This window comes from Podarcis liolepis (genome assembly GCF_965112155.1).
Source record: "Podarcis liolepis genome assembly, chromosome: 10".
NCBI lineage: Eukaryota > Metazoa > Chordata > Lepidosauria > Squamata > Lacertidae > Podarcis > Podarcis liolepis.
In genome coordinates, this window is record NC_139562.1 from 40,581,317 (window position 1) to 40,600,931 (window position 19,615).

At 41.4% G+C, this 19,615-nt stretch overlaps 1 protein-coding gene across 2 annotated transcripts in view; it reads left to right on the top strand.

Moving 5' to 3' along the window:
* Nucleotides 1-19,615, top strand: part of PPFIA2 (PTPRF interacting protein alpha 2) — a 269,318-nt gene that overhangs the window by 221,141 nt on the left and 28,562 nt on the right. For both annotated transcript variants that reach the window (XM_083463081.1, XM_083463082.1), the window contains 4 exons: nt 1,000-1,029; nt 3,579-3,709; nt 6,768-6,922; nt 11,412-11,505. In XM_083463081.1, the coding sequence (XP_083319207.1) occupies nt 1,000-1,029; nt 3,579-3,709; nt 6,768-6,922; nt 11,412-11,505 (410 nt within the window). The remainder of the gene's footprint in view (nt 1-999; nt 1,030-3,578; nt 3,710-6,767; nt 6,923-11,411; nt 11,506-19,615) is intronic.

Consider the following 19,615-nt stretch of genomic DNA (forward strand, 5'->3'; position numbering starts at 1 on the left):
TCACCCTGACCAATCCAACTACCTTGTCCACATCCTTGAGCCTTACTAACTGAAAGGCATTGCATGAATGAACTTCCATTTACAAGTTTGATACAAGATTCCCTAACTCTGGTTTGCAAGGGGTTATTCAAGCCATAGTTTGCCAGTTTGGATATCATGGCCAACTATGGTTTGTCAAAAGTCAGGAAGTTACTATTAAAGGAGAATGCATGGGAGAAGAAAGGGAAGGGAAATGAGGTGGAAGCCTACTACAGAGTTCATTCATGACATCCAACTCAACTCCTGGTGTTACAACAGCAAAACAGAGTCACAAGAAGGCTTTATTAAAGATTGGTGGGGTGGTACCAGGGCTTTTCTTCAGCTGCAACTCACCAGAATTCAGTTCCAGCACCTCTCAGGTGAGCACCATTGCCATCATAATAGAACAAGGAAGATGATGAGTTCTAGAAAAATAGCACTGGGTGGTACTACATGGGGACAGAACTTAATTTGCTGCATGGCAACAAATGCGACTTAAAGCAGCCCTGCTTTTCCTGCTGCAGTTAAAATAGCAGCATAAGATCTAACTGCAAATTAAAAGATTCAAATATGTTTGTGGAATTGGTTCCAGAGAAAACTAAGCAGAATTCTCATCATACAGTGGGACTTTCTTGAGTCCTTCCCCCATCTACTACAGAGCCCATAATCTCCTAAAAGCCTCCTGAGGCTCAACATACCACCTTGAACAATGTTGGATGAGGCTAGTGGAGCTGCAGCAATATGGGGAAACTGGGGGAGATTTCATGGGGCTGCTTTGCATAAATGGGAGTGCTTTTCACCTCGCACAAGTTAACTCTAGATCCAAGCCATGGTATTTTACTTGAAGTTTTGCAGTTTCCAAAACATTGATTTTCCGGTTTGATGTTGAAAAATGGAAATGGATAGGATATCAGTATCTTTTATTTTACCTACACGGCTTTGATCATTCCCCTTTGTTCTTTCCTTTGTTCTCATCTCCAGCCGAGTGATCTCAGGAAGCACCGGAGAAAGGTATGCGTACTTTTCTCTCTTTTTAAGCATGCTACTGTGAATTTTCTCCCATGTGCACTTAAAACTCAGTTTAACCAGAATTTTTCCACAGGTTTTTTAAAGTGATTTTGCAAAATGAATTTCTGCATTTGTAATGGGAACTTGAGAACATCTAAAATCAGGCCTCAGCTCTCGAAACTCACAGAGATGATTTGTGTCATCTTTGAAATTTGATGTGTAACTCACTGTGAATCATAACTTTGCATATTAGTTTATACAGCTGCAGAAAACTTCTCATTATTCTTCTAAATAGTAAAGCACCCTGAATGTTATAGCAATACACGACACAAGCATATATGAAACTACCAGAAGTTGTCATTACTTCAGGCTTATTAAGCAGAACCCTGGTAATTCTGTACTGATACATAATTTTGATCTTGCTTTGATATGTATCCAGTTGTAACTTTGGCTATGTATGTGGGATTAATGAAACAACGGTGACATGCATCAAATTACACAGATGAGTCAATATCTGAGACCTGTCTTTTGCTGGTCTTAATTTTATACACTTCTTTAGTGGCAGAGCGTGTCCTCCCTAAAAGAGGGCACATGTTGCGGTGAAACCTGGAGACTGACCTTCTGGTTGTGGATGGGTATATTGGACAGGCACAATACCCGACTGGTAGCTCCCTCGTTGCTGGGTTTAATCCGCTGACTAAATGGATCAAGGGACCTATAAATACCCATGCATGTGACCCAGAGCTTCCTCTTTTGGCTCGTGCATCGGAACACCCGCCCACCTCTCCCTATATTTAGGGCATTTTTGCATTTGACCTTGCTATGCTGTCGTGTGTCATTGGGACAGGGGCACGGCAGGAATTTCCCCCACTTGGCTGATTGGCTGTTGCCATTTGGGTTTCGTCTGCCATGTAGCAAATCATCACAACTTGTAAGGTTGCGGATAGGCACTGGTTCAGGTGATAGGGATGGGAGAACGGTCTCGCCATCCCTATGTGAAGGGTATTCCATTAAAGGAATCCAGGGACTCAGCTTGGTTTGGCCAACCCCCAAAAGGGTATTGTTCCCATGCATGAGTCCAGGGGAGCATTTGGGGAGTGGACATAGTCTGTTCCTGGGCTTTCTACCTACGTCAGGTGTTCACCCTTGGCTGACCTATGATAGAGCTCTGGGTCAGCGCTACCTGCAAGGGTGCAGGGAGCTAGTTGAACCAGAACCTACACAACCACTCACTTTCTGTAATCCATAAAGTTGTGGCCTAATTTCTGCCAAAAACCAAAACTAAAATTTGAATCAATTGTGTTTTTATTTAGAGGGGAGGTCTCTGGGTCTGACACACAATTGATTTCCTTCCTGAAGCTACTTTGCAGCCATAAACTTTGAATACTGAAGTGTATTTTGAGCTAGAATATCCATTGTATCTTCACATAAATTAGCCAGGCTTTGCAAACATGGAGTGTGAGAAGACACAGCATGTGTAAGCAGTACAGTCCTATCAACCTGTTCTGTACTGGGTCCATATAAACTTAATTAAATGATGCCCGAGGTCCAAACATTACAGTAAGCTAATTACTGGCCCCATCCACTCTTGGTTTTTCTTAATACACAGTTGGGAGGGTAGAATCTTGAACAGGGCCATGGAGGTAGTTGAGGGCATTTAACTTGACCATCATTATGGTCCAGATACAGATGCCCCTGCCTCTCAGTTGCTGTTTAGAAAACAAACATGGAAGGGTCAATCATGTGTGTGGTTTATTTATAGTTTTTATTATGCTTTTGATTATTTTATATACAAAAATATAAAAAGGCAAATCACAAGCAAAAAAAGCAACACAGAGATGCAATAAACATTAATAGTGAAAAGAAAAGAAATTAACCAAAAAAACACCCCACAATAATTATGTATATGTCAAGAGGATGGGGTGTGGAATTATCTGTTACCAGCCCAAACTTGCTCAGTATTCTTTGTTTATGCAACCCTGTGTAGGGTGTCCATATAGCCAAGAATCTTCCACTCCTTTTCTGAATAAAGACGTTCACTTTCTTGAAATTCCTCAGTTGTGTCATGTCTTTCATCTATTGTATATTTGAGGGTGGAAACTTTCCATCCAATATGGAAACCTAGGCATTTAGCCCCCATGGGTGCCTACAGTGGATTACAAAGAGTTGGCACATAACTCCACAAGCTGTTGACACCATTTGACGCCATGTTTCCTGGGGGCCTACCACAGCGCCAGCACTGATCTATGCTTGATATGTTTTATGGCCAGTTGTGTGCTTATTTGGGCCAGTTTGGGCCTCAGAGATCGGAAATGGGACTTGAATGGCTCTCTGTAGGGCCATGGTCATATCCGATTATCTCCTTGGCGTTTTTGTTCTGTTACTTTTGCGTCCCACGAATGGAAGATGGTTTTTATGTAAGCCCTTATGCTTGCTTGGAAAGTATGGTAAATTCCAAACAGTTTGCCGACTTCACAATTTAAATTATTTCTTGTAAATAACTTAGGAAGTTGGTTTCTAAGCTGCCTTTTATGGACATGGTTTGTTTGTAGATCGCAGTCGTCGAAGAAGATGGGCATGAAGACAAAGCCACAATAAAATGTGAAACCTCCCCTCCTCCAACACCTAGAGCCATTAGAATGACTCATACTCTACCTTCTTCATACCACAATGATGCCAGAAGGTAAGAAGCTCATTGCTTCAGACAGTAATTCACAGCTTGAATGTGCTGTGTTCTTTTTATAATGCACCCATTCATATGACTTCTAGGTGAACTTCCACATAACTTCCAATGTATTCTATTTATCTGGAAATGCAGACTGCTGAGGGGGTTTTTCCACCCTGTGGTGGTTTTTCTTTTTTTCACCACTTCATGTCAGGATCCATGAGAAGTAGCTTATCTGAAGGAGAAACTGGATAAGTTTCTTTGTGAAAGAGTGGCTTTTATAGAACGCCCTGCCTGCATTGATCGTTTTAGTTCCTAGCTCACCCAGGCCTCTTATACGGTTCAAATGTAGTTCTCCAAGAGTAATTGTTTCTTAATTAAAAATTTGTACATCATCACTGAGGTGGGAATTAACTCTTACAACTTGACTCCTTGAATTCCAGTCTGATTTGGATGTCTGGTCTCCCATTTTGTAGCCCCTTTATATCAAATGTGAGCAGAAGTCAGATCTAGATCTACTGGTAGATCTTTTGGTAATTTGTGGTAGATGAGCAAGGATTCCGACTTCCAGTTGCTTAAAGATGGCGGGTACAAGATCACCCCTGCCCTGTATTACATTGCTGAAATGAAGAAAGCTGTGGATAACCAAAAGCGGATTTTGGTGTGGAAGGACATTGAGCTCCTCAAAATAAGTTTCTGGGTTCAGAATGCTATAATTCTAAGGGTATGTTGTTTGGCCAGTTGTAGATCTTAGGGTTCTAGTAAAAATCAAGACAGACCACACAAGCCTGAAGTCTACCCTCTCATGCTTTAAGTAATTGAGCTGGAGCAAAATGGTATATTTTTGTGGTTGCTCTTACTGCCTTGCTGTTGGCTCTCTACAAGTGAACTAAGGAGAAGGCAACGCTCACAACAATGATTAAAATGAAAAATCCATATTGGATTCAGTGATGGGGTTTGATATTTGTGTGCAGAAATGCAACTAATACAACCAATAACTTGAATCTTGGCTGACCGGTGCAAGGAGATGAGTGAAGGACTGCAATTTTTGACAACACCACTACTAACCTTTTGAACCCCATATTGCAAAATTATTGACAATTTCAATCAGGACAACCAACTTTTTCCCCCATTGAGCTCTTCCTCCTATACAGTGGTGCCCCACAAGACGAATGCCTCGCAAGACGAAAAACTCGCTAGACGAAAGGGTTTTTCGGTTTTGCGTTGCTTTGCTAGACAAATTTCCCTATGGGCTTGCTTCGCAAGATGAAAACGTCTTGCGCTTTTTTTTTAAGCTGCTTGAAGAGGCGCAGTTGCGACGGACCGTGCTTCGCAAGACGAAAAACATCGCAAGACGAAAAGACTCGCAGAATGAATTATTTTCGTCTTGCGAGGCACCACTGTATGTAGTTTTCCTATAACATTGTTCAGAATATGCAGAGTGAGCATTTGCTAAGCCTTGGTAATATTGCATCCCATGGAATAAGAGTCACTTCAAGTCCAGCAGTGCCCTCCAGGTACCCACTGGGACACAGATGTGGTAGTGAGGTCAAGGGAACTCTGGGTTGGTGATATCAACATCATTCAGGTGCAGGTGTACCTGTGAGGCCACCACCACCAACTCAGAGCTCCCAGCCTAGCCACCACTTCACCCCATTCCTAGTCTGCATGCTGGTGCCACTGCTGATCTGCCCCCTCACACATCGCTAATGTTCAAATCACCACCAAGTAGGATATAGCATTCCACTTCTGCATAGTTTGTTACTGATAATATCACTTGTATGTGTTTCTTTTATACTAGGAATCAGAGCTTGGTCACATTACATAATTTGCAAGCTCTCTCTTTTTTTTTTTCGTGGAAAGCACCCTCCACATAGGAATTTGAAGGGTTCCCAAAGTATGTTGAGTACACTTCTAAAGGCTTTTATTACTATGAGCCAAAATGCCCTTGTAAGAATCATGTCTTTGTTCTTATGGTGTGGAGCAGGAAGACGGATCATTTGCGGGGAAATTAAGTATCTCTGGAATTGAAAGCTGGGACAGTTTTGCTGACTACATTTAGGCAGAGATCCTAGAATCATCATTTCCCCAAGACCTAGTTTCCCAAGACCTTAGGATCAAGCAATATCTCTACTTCTGAATCGGAATGCAATGCAATGGCAGGATTAATGGCTCAAAACCTTGAAATCCAGTTTACATGTATGCTATTCCAGACTTTCTGTATCACCAGCTATACCTCTGTTCAGCAGCAAATGAGCAAAAGTCAAAAGACAAGTCTTAGCTCGCCTTCCCACAGTCAAGAGCTCTCTTACAAGCCAGAGTTCATACACAAGAGCACTCTTCAGGTGCTCTGATGCCATGTACAAAAATGGCAGGGCTAACATGCCCCTCCCTATAGCCCTTTGCATGATCACAATGCATGACATCAAAACAGCTGAAGAGAGATTAGATCTCCTACCTGCAGCAGATACAAGCCCAGCTATAGAGCAGGGAATCTTTCCCAGAAGCCTATCACCACCACCACTTCCAGTCAAGTCAGTGCAATGGCTGTTGGTTGCATTTTGGAACTTATTGGAATCATTCTCTGGATACGCTCAGAAATACTGCTCTGCATCCATGCCTAGTAGGAGGAAAATACCTTTTACTAGGTTTTCACCCTGTTTCTGCTCATAATAGAAATTTCTCAGGTAAGATTTTTTAAAATCCCATTTTTGGTTGAAACGATGTTGTCACAACTCAGATTTGTTTGGTTCTTCTTGACACATATTTCTCTGAACTTTCCAGCCCAAAAATATATTAATAGGGCTTTGATGAATTATACCTCCTTTCTGTCACTTTTTGTTAGATTGAATCATCTTGATCAGCATTAGTGAGACATGAAAATTAGCCATTGTGCTGTTCTAAATATTATTATGATGCAGGAAAGAAGCCATCAGAACCTGATTAATGTTTCCAATTATGAAGACACTCTTATTAGATTCCAGATAATTTGTTTGCACAGCTGCTTAGGAGGGGATGGGCACAGGACCTCATAAGGGCAATAATGTATTATCTATCTTTTGTGTGTATTTTATAGTAGCTTGCCTGCATCCTTGGAGCCAGAAAGCATTGGTCTTGGCAGTGTCAGTAGCAGCCAGGATTCCCTACACAAAGCTCCCAAGAAGAAAGGAATCAAGTCTTCAATAGGACGTTTGTTCGGTAAAAAAGAGAAGGCTCGACTTGGACAGCTCAGTAAGGAATTAGTTGTACCAGGCTCGGGTCGCTGTTTTTCAGTATTAATTTTTTTTAATGGTTTTGGCTTCTTTTTCAGTTTCGTTTTGCTTTTCCAAACATTCATTTCTCTTCTAAACTGGTGGGATCTTTTCCACATAATTCTGTTATACCATAACTAGTATTGACTGTCACATCATTCACTGTGTTTTTCTAAATGAGCAGGGGGGATAGGATGAGATTCCTTTACTTACTTCTTCTGCCTTTTTGGAATTACGAAAGTGTAACTTTGCTAACACTTACACAGTTTTAAAAACCTTGACAGCAAACATATGAATCTGTTGACTTGGCTAAAAGGCCCCTTTCCACAACCACCATCACTGTCCTTTTTCAGTTTTGTTTAGCATCCAGCTTGACAGAAGACTTGGCTAGCAGGAAACTCAAAGTAGCATTGGTTCCCATGCTTTCGCTCCTATTATGAATGTAGTTGCTTTTAGCCTTCGTTTGCTTGACGTGAATCCCCTCCTGGATTCTTTTCCAGTCTTCATAGCACAAGGCTCCTATCTGTTTTGATCTTATACTCGGAGTATAAGACACAAAAGTGTCCACACACCTGCAGAGCTATACTGTCTGCCAACGCCACTGTGGTTTGCAGACCTACTAGCACATTTGTAGCCAGACACTCACAGCAGCAGAAGGGGGGAGGGGCAGGCAATTCTGTCCCCAATCCAGCTGCTGCTGACTTAGTAAAGTGACTAATAGTTGTAATTCTATTCATTTTAATAAAACTACAACTTTTAGTGGCTTTGCTAAGTTGCCATTTGTAAAAACGAAACAAAGATTTAGGTAACTGTCATTTGAAACAGATGGCCAGAACATATTGGTGATTATGGATCCTGTTAGAATATGAAGAATTTCCACAGCGTCTTATATTTCGTATTTAATACCTTCATATCATTGTCCATTCATGTTATTCAGAGGCAACACTTTAGGTAAGTTTTATCCTGAATCATTTCATTCAAATAAAACTGGAAACTTCCACTTCTCAGTTTCCACAGCCCTATTGACAAGAAGGAACAAGGAAACCAATATTTAACCTAAATATTTAGGATATTTAGTGAGCAGCCCCAGTTTACCAGGGCAAGCAAATAGTGAATACAGCCTGCCTAACCCCCATGTTTTTAACTTTTCATTTAAAATATTGTACATTCTGAAATATAGTGTATATAAACAAAAAATAAATACGTTGATAATTAGCTTAGTGCAAAATGGTCACTTTTCTCATTATTAGTAACATTCTAGTTTAGACCGTCCTTTCATCTAGCATGGGGGGAAATGAGGTGATTTGTTTCTTTTCATATGGTACATTCAATATATTTCACAATCAATTTAATGATGAGCCCTTTGACACAAACTAGATGTTCCCATCTGCACAGACTTAAAGCTTAATATCTGTTCCATGGCTTATTCATTCTCAGTTAAATTAATCAAGATCCATTTTATTGATATTGGCATACTAAATACTATTGGCATAGTAAATACTATTACGTCTGATTATCTTCTTCTTCTTCTTTAGTAAGTTGAAGGCCCCAGGGATCAAGATATAATAAATGCATTGATATCCATTACGCTCTTTAGAACAGAATAGAGATGTCAACCTATAAAAGCTGTCCTGGGGGCAATATTAGTCGCCCAATGTGCTACCCCCTCCCCCTGACAGTAACCCACCACAACATCATAACTGCATAATTGGATGAAAATCCATTCATAGTTCTGAAAAAGTACTTGAAGTAAATCACTGCCAAATGTTTGTAACAAACAAGGGTTTTCATTTTCACCTTAGTTCAACCAAAGCAGTAGTACGTTCAAAAGTAAAACATGCAACCAATATTAATAAAATACAGTCATACCTCGGGATACAGACACTTCAGGTTGCATTTTTTCAGGTTGCGGACCACTGAAACACGGAAGTGCCAGAATGGGTTACTTCCGGGTTTCAGTGGCCGCGCATGCGCAGAAGCACTAAATCACACTTTGTGCATGTGCAGATGCACCAAATCGCAACCCACACGTGTGCAGACGTGCCGCTGTGGGTTGCCGATGCTGTGGGTTGCGAACGTGCCTCCCGCACGGATCACGTTCGCAATCCGAGCGTCCACTGTATATTCTGCAGAATACCTGTTCCCCTTTTTTAAAAAAAAGTGTGAGAGCAATGGCAGGAAAAAGATTGGCTTTCCATTTGCATGTTTTTGGAATGGAAAGCCCACAACTGAAGCTCACAATGATCCTTCATAACTTGTATAACCTGTATTTTGTGCTATCTGTACTCAAACATGAAGTGCTTCGTAAGAAGGCGAATTCTAGCTATCTAGAACCTACATATTCATTGCTGATATACTACTGAATACTGGTTGCCGAAGAAAAACAATGGAAGAGAGCCATTGCCTTCAAGTCCTTCTTCCTGGAGGCATCTACAGTACTTGCTGGTCTAGATCAACCTCTAGTCTAATGCCTTCTGATAGGGATTTGTGCTCTTGTATATGGCAGCAATTATAACGTTGGAAATAACGTCATTTGGTTTCTTTTTGTCCTGTGTCACAATAGGACTTCTTTTTTCTTTTCTTTTTGAATGAGAAAAGTTGCTTCAACCATGTTGCATCTTCTCTGGTCCATGATCATTATCAAATATTTTCTTTCAGAATACCATGGTGGTCCTTTCTGTAGTCTTGGTTTCCATAGCTTTCCACTTCTGAGGATTAGCTAGGATCAAGTCACCTAATGTGTTAAAGAGATCTAGTTTAGTGTTGTTGTTTTCTAATTCTTCGACCAAAAAAACCTGACTCAATGATACATATTTAAGATTGAGAGTAGGAAACTCTTTCTCTCTCTCTCTTTCCCCTTCTTTATCCTTTGAACTTGCTGTCCTTTTGTCGTCTCATTGACTCTCTCTGCAGTCTTCCAGCATGCTTTTGAAACATCAACTTTTGTTTGTGTTCTCTATTGTTGAATCTGTGATGTCTTTTCTTAAATTCAAATAATGTATCACATTGGTTGGCAAGAACAGGGTCCCTCCACCCCCATCTAATTGGAGATGGAGAAAACATGTGCAAATGTTTAAGAATACAACTTGTGTAACCACCCAGTTACCTTGTGGTATTGCTTTTAATTTAAAATAGCACAATGGCACACTATAGCTCATGCCAATGTTTCAAGCTCACAGTTGCTTAAATGTGATCCGTAACAGAATGCATGTCCTAATTGTGCTTGGTCAGATGATGGTACAGCTGAACGAGGGGACATTTACTGACTCTGATATACTATATCTTAGGCAGTGATCCTGCATGTACATCTTTCATCTGTCTGTGCAAACAGTCTATATTGCTGGTGGCATGCTCTGTGTGTTTGTGTGTGTCTCCAGACTTGAAGGTGTCTGAAAGAGGGATGTGTATAATCATTTTACTCCTGCCTCCAGTAAGCAGCCAATTTTGTCTTGTTTCGAAAACCTGCAAAACCTGCATGACTAGAGGCAACAGCAAGCAGAAGAAAGGCTTAATGGGAACTGATATCTCTAAAAAAAACAAACCCAACCAATTTTCAACCACCTTTAAAACTATTGGTTGTATTCATAAGTAAGGAGGTTAGAAGGCCACTCATGCAAGGAGACTTTCCTGGCCCCAGCTCCTTACTACCACACCCCACCCAACCAATATTTGTTGGTATTTTAAAGTTGTCTTTTGCTGCTTGGTATGGTTTTAACTCCATTTTATAATTCTTTCCCATGCTGTTTTTTTATTTTGTTGCTGTTGACTTTTGTGACTTTGTTTTCTGTACATATTCTTTCCCCTTTTTGTGTGATACCAAGAGAGATCAATAGCTACTGGGCATCTAATAAATGCATTAAATAAAAAATTAAGCCTCTTGGCACCTGAGGAGGCCTCAAGAAAGGTTTTAGTAGGATGTAGTGCCCCTAGAAGACACTTTTAAGAGGCCTAGGAGGCTGTATTAGGAAAAGGAGGAGTGTGGACAAGCCCTTTTCCATACATATATTCCACTCCCATAACTTCTGGCTACAGCCCATTTTCTGTTTTGATTCTGTTAAGAGGCAGCTCTAGGGAAAAACCCAGCTAATTTCATACTTTCTCCAAAGCATTAGGAAACTACAGTTTCCTACACACAGAGGTTTTTATCCTGTAGTGCTATGCAGTCATCAGTACATAACCCTGAACAAGACCTTTAGTGACTGTATTTTAATAATCTGCTGTTGAGGGACGTGTAGCTTTTGCTGCTTCTTTTTCTAAGGCGTTGAGACCATCCTACAAACGATTTCCTTGTTGATACATGTAGTTCTTATATGTCTCTTATATGAGGAAGTAGCTTCTGGATTTAGGTATCTTGCTTTGCTTTCCACCCCAGAAAACAGACTTTAGAATTTCACAGACCAAATGCTAAACTAATAGAGCCACTTGAAAAGAATGTCAATGGAGAAAATCTATTTGCTGTTTTGACACAGGAGGTTACATGGAAACAGAAGCTGCAGCACAGGAATCTCTGGGATTAGGCAAACTGGGAACTCAGGCAGAGAAAGACCGAAGACTAAAGAAAAAGTAGGTTGCTTATTCATGCTCCTTTTATCCTCTCATCCATCTGTAGTGCATTTCCTTGATCCTTTACTTATGCTCAGCATGGATTGCACCTGCTTGGAATATCCAGTAGGTATTTGTTTTCTATTTAAATATATTTGATTAGCAACACTCAGTACAATTTACAAACATATAATTTATCAAAATAGTGCAACAGCTTGTAAAAATAAAACAAGTTTTATTGGCACTTAAAGCAGCTTTTTTATAAAAAAAAAACCTAAAGGATTGTGTCCATTTCTCTATGTGGATTTCAGTAAAGAAGGTCAAGAGGAAAGGCTGTTTGTATTTATGAGCAGCCGATTATAAAATGCAAATGTTCTCCTTTGACTCTATTTTCTCCTTAGGAGGGGGGCAACCTAGAGTTTTGTGTATATGAATTATAGGATAATTATATGCTTTCACCCACTGCATTTACTTGGAAGTTAAATTCAGCAGCTGCTATGATTCAGGACACATAGGCTTTGATAAACTATAATTACTACTGCTTCTCAGTACCTGCTATGCTCCGTTTGGAAACAGATTATTTAAAAAAAAAACAAAGGGGGAATAAGACTATTCAGTGTTTTGAATCAGTGTTTGGAAGTTTTGCTGTTGCTTCTGATGGTATGACTTCGGAAATTTCCTTAAAGTTTTCTCACTCAACTTACTTCTGCTGATCCTTTCCTCAAATCTTTCCTGCTTAATATTGTCAGTTTCTCCATAGGTGTGTTCCAACATTTGACTCTTTGTTTGTAGTGTGCATAGTAACCATGTTTTCTATGCCACGTATGAGTGTGAGAAAATGTATTTTCACCTTTCACTGTTCATTGTTCAACCTGATCGTTCACCCTATGAAAATCCTGTTGCAGCAATCCAAAGCTGCAACCAACAGAATTGTTCCGCCAGAGTTTTATCTTTTCCATGCTATTTACTAGAATCCTTACCTGCTTTCCTATCTGAGCTATGACTGTATAGAAGAAGCAGAGAAGCAGACCGGGATTTGTATCATGCTGCCAAGATAGCCATTAGATTTAGAAGAAAATATCAGATAAGAGGTTTCTGACTATGAACAGTATAAAATCATTACTGAGGATCTCAAGAATAACTTCTGGTTATAACTTCTGTAGTATTTTTAAATTTTATTTCTGGCTTCCCATTCCTAAATATTTGTAATGACTAGCACTTGAAATCCTTACCCCAGTTGCCTAGAAGAAAGCCCCATGGAATTCAGTAAGATTTACATATGAGTAGGCATGGATAGGATTGCACTAATAACATCCTAAAGGGACACGGGTGGTGCTGTGGTCTAAACCAGTAAGACTCCTGGGCTTGTTGATCAGAAGATCAGCGGTTCGAATCTGCATGGCAATGCTGAGCTCCTGTTGCTCTGTCCCAGCTAACCTAGCAATTCGAAAGCACACCAGTGCAAATAGATAAATAGGTACCACTGCCTATTGGAGATTACTAGAGTTGGAGATTACTGGAGTTCTGCCTACTCCTTACTAGAAAGAACAATGGTGAATGTATTAAAGGGAGCAAGCAAAGATTATTCAGATAAATGAAAGTCAGAGAGGCAAGGAATTAGTTTTTATTGTTCCTACTACCAATTTGCTGTGCAATCTTAAATGTTTCCCATCTTCCCCTATTAAATCTGTAATTTCACGTTGCCTGTAGGGTGTTTTGCTTTCTTTAAGTTAAATGTTTTCCTATCCTATTTGCAAATAAATTTGCAAATTTTAGTGATAGGATATATGTTTTAGAGATCAGAATTTTCACATTGGTGTCTTTATTTGCTTGTTCATTTTGAAACACTTTAAAACTATCTGTTTGCTTTACAAAATCAAGCAGCTTTTGAAGAAATCTTGAGTGAATAGTATCTGGCCCATTGACTTCTCATGTCTTGATTTTGATTGTCAACTGAATACTGTCTGCTACCAAAAATGTCTGCCACACAAGAAGTTCCTGGGGCTCTGAATTTTGCAGATATTGTGTTTCAGACTTGCCCATGGAATCTTTCCCTACTGCTTATCTGTGTATAGATCTTAGCCCTGTTCAAATGATAATTCTGGACCAGAGAAGGTAAAATGTGAGAGGGGTTAATTCATGTAATCTTCAATACATAGCCCATACCCACACCAGTTGTTTGTGCACAGGCTCATATCCAGGAGCTACTCTTTGTATTTTTTCAGGGTACAGATCACATGGAAAGATTGTAGGTTCATGCAGTTTGTAGTCACATAATCTCTGGACAATAGATTGACTTAATTCATAAAGATTGCCATAAAGGCCAACAGGCATCATTTTAAACGTGTCCCAGCCAAATTGTTGTCTGCACAGCACCCTGGCTGTTTAGATATCAAGGCAACTGGCCTTCTACTAGATATTACACTGGAGATAATTCTGCTAAGACAGGAAACCTCACAGGGTACCAGTAAATTTAAAGCCTCCATGTACCACAGTTACATTTTGGACCAGACTTTCAAACTAATTGTTTGAACTAATTCAAACTAATTGTTCAAACTAATTCAAACTAATTGTTCAAACTAATTGTTTGAAAGATGGTTTTTATTACAGTAGAGCTGGAGGATGTGGTACCTCCTCAAAGTAGTGGTGTCAAACCTTGTTGCTTCAACAGAAGGTTTGTAACTTAATACAGTGTCTCGGACAAATTTATGTCTAGCAGCTATTGAAATGTGAACATGTTTACCATTTCAGTGGCTTCATGGTTCATAAATCTAATACATCTATAGTATTCATATGCTAACTCACTGAGGTCTACATGGGCTTAATTTGTAAAAAAATGCAATCAAAAGCAAATAATTTAAAACACGGAATACACACACACACACACACACACACACACACACACACACACAAACTGTACCCATCTAAGTCACATCTTCAATTACTACCATTGGCTGTGCATGTTTGTAAAATAAGTTTTACAGATGCAAGGTGAAAGCTTAATTATGATTTTACAATGTAAAAATATACTGTTAAAATCCTATAAACTGTTAGTTTCATTTGGATGATGATGTAATTTGGATAATGATGTAATTTGAAGGGATGATTAGTTATCATATACAAATGCTATACTCTCTAATAATAATAATAATAATAATAATAATAATAATAATAATAAATTTTATTTATATCCCGCCCTCCCCAGCCGAAGCTGGGCTCAGGGCGGCTAACAACAATCAAAATAACCCAACATTCTAAAAACATACATTATAAAATTAATTAAAATCAAATTGATGGCAACCATTAAGCAAAATTCTGTGCAGATTGCCAGAGGAGGGGGTCAGGCTGACCAAAGGCCTGGTGGAACAGCTCTGTCTTGCAGGCCCTGCGGAAAGATGTCAGGTCCCGCAGGGCCCTAGTCTCTTGTGACAGAGCGTTCCACCAGATTGGAGCCGCGGCCGAGAAAGCCCTGGCTCTAGTTGAGGCCAGCCTAACCTCTCTGTGGCCTGGGATCTTCAGGATGTTTTTATTTGCAGACCGTAAAATTCTCTGTGGGACATACCAGGAGAGGCGGTCCCGTAGGTACGAGGGTCCTAGGCCGTATAGGGCTTTAAAGGTTAAAACCAGCATCTTAAACCTGATCCTGTACTCCACCGGGAGCCAGTGCAGCTGGTATAGTACCGAATGAATATGATCTCGCAGCGAAGACCCCATAAGGAGTCTCGCCGCGGCATTCTGCACCCGCTGGTGTTTCTGGGCCCACGTAGAGCGAGTTACAATAATCCAGTCTGGAGGTGACCGTCGCTTGGATCACAGTGGCTAGGTGAGGGCGAGAGAGATAAGGAGCCAACTGCTTAGCTTGGCGGAGATGAAAAAATGTTATAGCTGTAATCTGCGCCTCCATAGAGAGGGAGGTATCAAAGATTACACCCAAACTCTTAACGGATGATGCTGGCACTAATTTCACCCCCGCAAGAGATGGGAGTTGCCCCCTCAATCTCATATCGCCCCATCCCAGCCAAAGGACCTCTGTCTTCGAAGGATTTAACTTCAACCAGCTCCCACGTAACCATCCAGCCACAGCTTCCAGACATCTGGTCAGTGTGTCTGGGGCCGAGTCAGGATGGCCATCCATCAACAGATAGAGTTGGGTGTCATCGGCATACTGATGGCAACCCAGCCCAAAACTCCAGACAAGCTGGGCGAGGGGGCGCATAAAGATGTTAAAAAGCATCGGGGAGAGAATCGCACCCTGAGGCACTCCACACACCAAGGAGTGGCGCGATGACAATTCCCCCCCAAGCGCCACCCTCTGTCCCCGACCAGAGAGAAACGAGCGCAGCCATTGAAGGACTGTGCCCTGGATCCCCACGTCGGCAAGGCGGTGGCCCAGGAGTTCGTGATCGACCATGTCAAAGGCTGCTGACTGGTCTAGAAGAATCAGCAGCCCCGACCCGCCTCAATCCAGCTGCCTGCAGAAATCATCTGTTAGGGCGACCAGAGCCGTCTCGGTCCCAACACCAACGTGGAAGCCGGACTGGAATGGATCGAGAGCCGATGTTTCATCCAGAAACCTACCAAGCTGTTCAGCAACCGCTCTCTCAATCACCTTACCCAGGAATGGAAGATTCGAAACTGGGCGGTAATTGGATAGATCTAATGGATCTAATGATGTTTTCTTTAAGAGCGGACGCACCACTGCCTCCTTCAGTTCCCCTGGGAATATCCCAGTGCCAAGGGACAAATTGATGATATCCCCCAGGGGGGCCCGCACCTCGTCTGGACACGCTCTAATCAGCCAAGATGGGCACGGGTCAAGAGGACAGGTGGTGGGCTTTCCAGCTCAGAGGAGTCTGTCCACATCGGCTGGGGATATCTGGTCAAAGTGGTCCAATACTGGACCCAAGGACAGTCGAGGGGCCTCCAGTTCCTTTATTGCATCCAAATTGGCAGGGAGGTCATGGCGGAGCAACAGGACCTTCTCTCTCTCTATATATATATCAACAAGCATCTCCAATAATCATCTAAATTTGGCGCATTTAAATTGTATGTTAGTTTGGGATGCAATTGGCCCATATCCAGAATTGAAAATCTTTTTCTGTGTCTTTCAAATAAGACTCCACTTTCCTTTGCTTTCTTGTCCCATACCACCTGTCTCAACAAAGTGCATTAGCTCAGCAAGGCTGGGAATATGTTCCCTACCTAGCTAGTTTAAGAAAGAATTAAGAAAGAATTATGCTGTCTATTTTTGATAACTCCATAGATTTCAGGCTTTGGAAAGCCACAAGGTTAGAATCAACTGTTTGAACTTTCACACTATCATCCCTGCCCCATCCCCATCCTCCTTGGTATTGGCTGAACATATTCCAATGCATTACTAGTGCATTGCGATGAACAATGTTAATTAACAAGCCACTCAAGAACTCTAAACTGCAGTGGGTATAAGCTGTGACCAGGGTTGAAAGAAGCCTGGTTTTCTCTCTTCTCAGCAATTCTTAAGGATAAGCCACCCCACAAATTATCAGAGTCCTCTATATAATGCAACTACCTCTTCCCTCGAGTCACTGACAAAATTACCACACTGACACTGACAAATTCCTTCTGCCGCTTACCAAATTTGTCACTTGCAGCATTTCAGCCTCTGGCAAGGATGCCTTTGCACCTGAATTTAGTGCTACCTTATTATCACCAGTAACACAGTGCGATAATTTGAGGGGGGAGAACTGACAGCTTTGTTTGCCTTTGCTCAGTATCAAAGGGGATCTGAATGCACAAGTTCTCCCTAATTCTTAATGCTTCTTTTCAAACGGTACAGCATATGGCTCCAAGCTGGGTGTAAGGACACAGGCAAGCCAACCAACCGTATTATGCTCCCAGATGGAGAATCTTACGTATTGGAGTATCTCCCGAAGTGCTTTCTTGCTGCTGCAAGGAGTATCATGAGCTACAGAGAGAGGATGTGACAGCTCTGTACTGCCATTCAGCCACACCTTGGACTAGGAAAAGGTCATTTAGGAGGCAGAGAAGGGGATGACAGACTGTTTGGTACTTTTATCCAGCTGCGGGATGATGCACATACCAACCCATGGGAAATCTACTGGTGCAGGAGGCACTATGAAGATCTACATTTCTGCAAAAGCACCCACTTAGTGGGATGAAGTAATCAGCGCTGGTTTGATAGGGGGAATCAATCTCTCTGCTTTTTGTGTAGGTGTGGAAAGTCAGTGAAGAGGGTCTTACATAAGAACTTCAGAAGAGCCTTGTGGATCAGACCAATGGCTCATCTCATCCAGCATCCTGTTCTCACAGTGGTCAACAAGATGCCTGTGGGAGACCCGCAAACAGGAACTGAACACAAGAGCACTCTCTTGACTGCACTTAGACCCGACCTTTCAGAGCAGCCTACCTGGTTCTCCCCTTGCTCCGTTTTATCCTCACAATAACTCTGTGAGGTAGAGCTGAGACTGATAATTAGCACCTTGACCAGTGCAGCCACTAGTTGCTCATGCTCTGAAGCTTGGTGTTCTTTCATTCATTCATTCATTCATTTAAAAGTGTCCCAAAAACCATCTATTACAAGATGTGCATGACTTCTGGTCTTCTGTATCATTGGATTTCCCATCATCAAACAGTGCTGAGGAACCTTAGGCCTGGGAAGCTGAATTAGGTTCTCCAGGCCTCAGAACTCTCCTCAGGCCACACACCCCACTGGCCTGAGTTGGGAGTGGGTGGCGCTGTAGCCTAAACCATGGAGCCTCTTGGGTTTGCCAATCGGAAGGTCAGCGGTTTGAATCCCCACTATGGGGTGAGCTCCCGTTGCTTTGTCCCAGCTCCTGCCAACCTAGCAGTTCGAAAGCACACCAGTGCAAGTAGATAAATAGGTACCGCTGTGGCAGGAAGGTAAATGGCGTTTCTGTGCACTCTGACTTCCGTCACGGTGTTCTGTTGCACCAGAAGTGGTTTAGGCATGCTGGACACGTGACCTGGAAAGCTGTTTGTGGACAAACGCTGGCTCCCTCAGCCTGAAGCGAGATGAGCACCGCACCTCACAGTTGTCTTTGACTGGACTTACCGGTAACTATCCAGGGGTCCTTTACCTTTAACACCCTGAGTTTTTTTGCCTGGCTGGAATGTGTCTTTGGAACTCTTAATAATGTCTTTTGCTTTTTTGGATGGAGAATAGCGGGGGGGGGGGTCTCTGTGTGTGTACAACTTCTTTACTGTATGTACTGTATGAAGGTAACATTTTAAAAGCGCCGAAACCATAATTTTAAAAGCACTGAAAATAAGTGCTGGAAGAATTCAGTCCTGCACCACTCTAGGGGCAAAACACTGAAGAGCTTACAGGACTATCCCATTACCAAGCTTTCTTCCACACTAGCCATTTCATCTGAAATGGACGCCATTTGTTCTCTCAGCTTTTTCCTGAATAATCCAAATGAGACTGTTGCTAATGTGTTGTATTCTGGTATTTTTAGCCGTTCTTCTCCTGCTTTTCTACACTTTTGATTTGTGGCTCTCTTTCTTTAAACTGTTAAAATGCAATTGCAGCACAGTCCAGCAAAGTGCTTTTGAGGCATCCCAGGGCTAATGTTCCCATTAATTTTCCTCTTAGTCCCCTTTTTAAAAAGTGACTTCCGCTTCTCAGCTTCTGCCACCTTAATTAGTTTCTTCCTATTCTCTGCTGGCATTTTTGAATTGGTTCATAACTAGGCAGCTCGTATATAGGGGGAGCCCTTAAAGTGCTCTTTCCCTCCTTGTAGCCATAGCAATTGCTTATTAGTTAACCCTGCTCTTTCATTTTACAATTGGAATTTCTTTGAGTTGATTTCTTAAATAAGTTTAAACCGACATTTTATTTTAAATTTTCTTACGCAATGGAATGGAAGGGGAAAGAAAAATTAAAATGCCTCAAATTACCTTTCTTGGAGATGGCAGGTGTATTATTTATATGCTTGTTTAGATTCATTTCTGATCCTGTGGCTCCTCTTTTTAGAGACAAACATTCTTAAAACTGGCAATATTATACAATGCAGTATTAATTTCTGAATAACATACAGACTTTAATAAATCATAATCATGCTTAATTTAGGTGCTTTTGCAATCTGGTTCAGTTTTAGGTATCTACTTA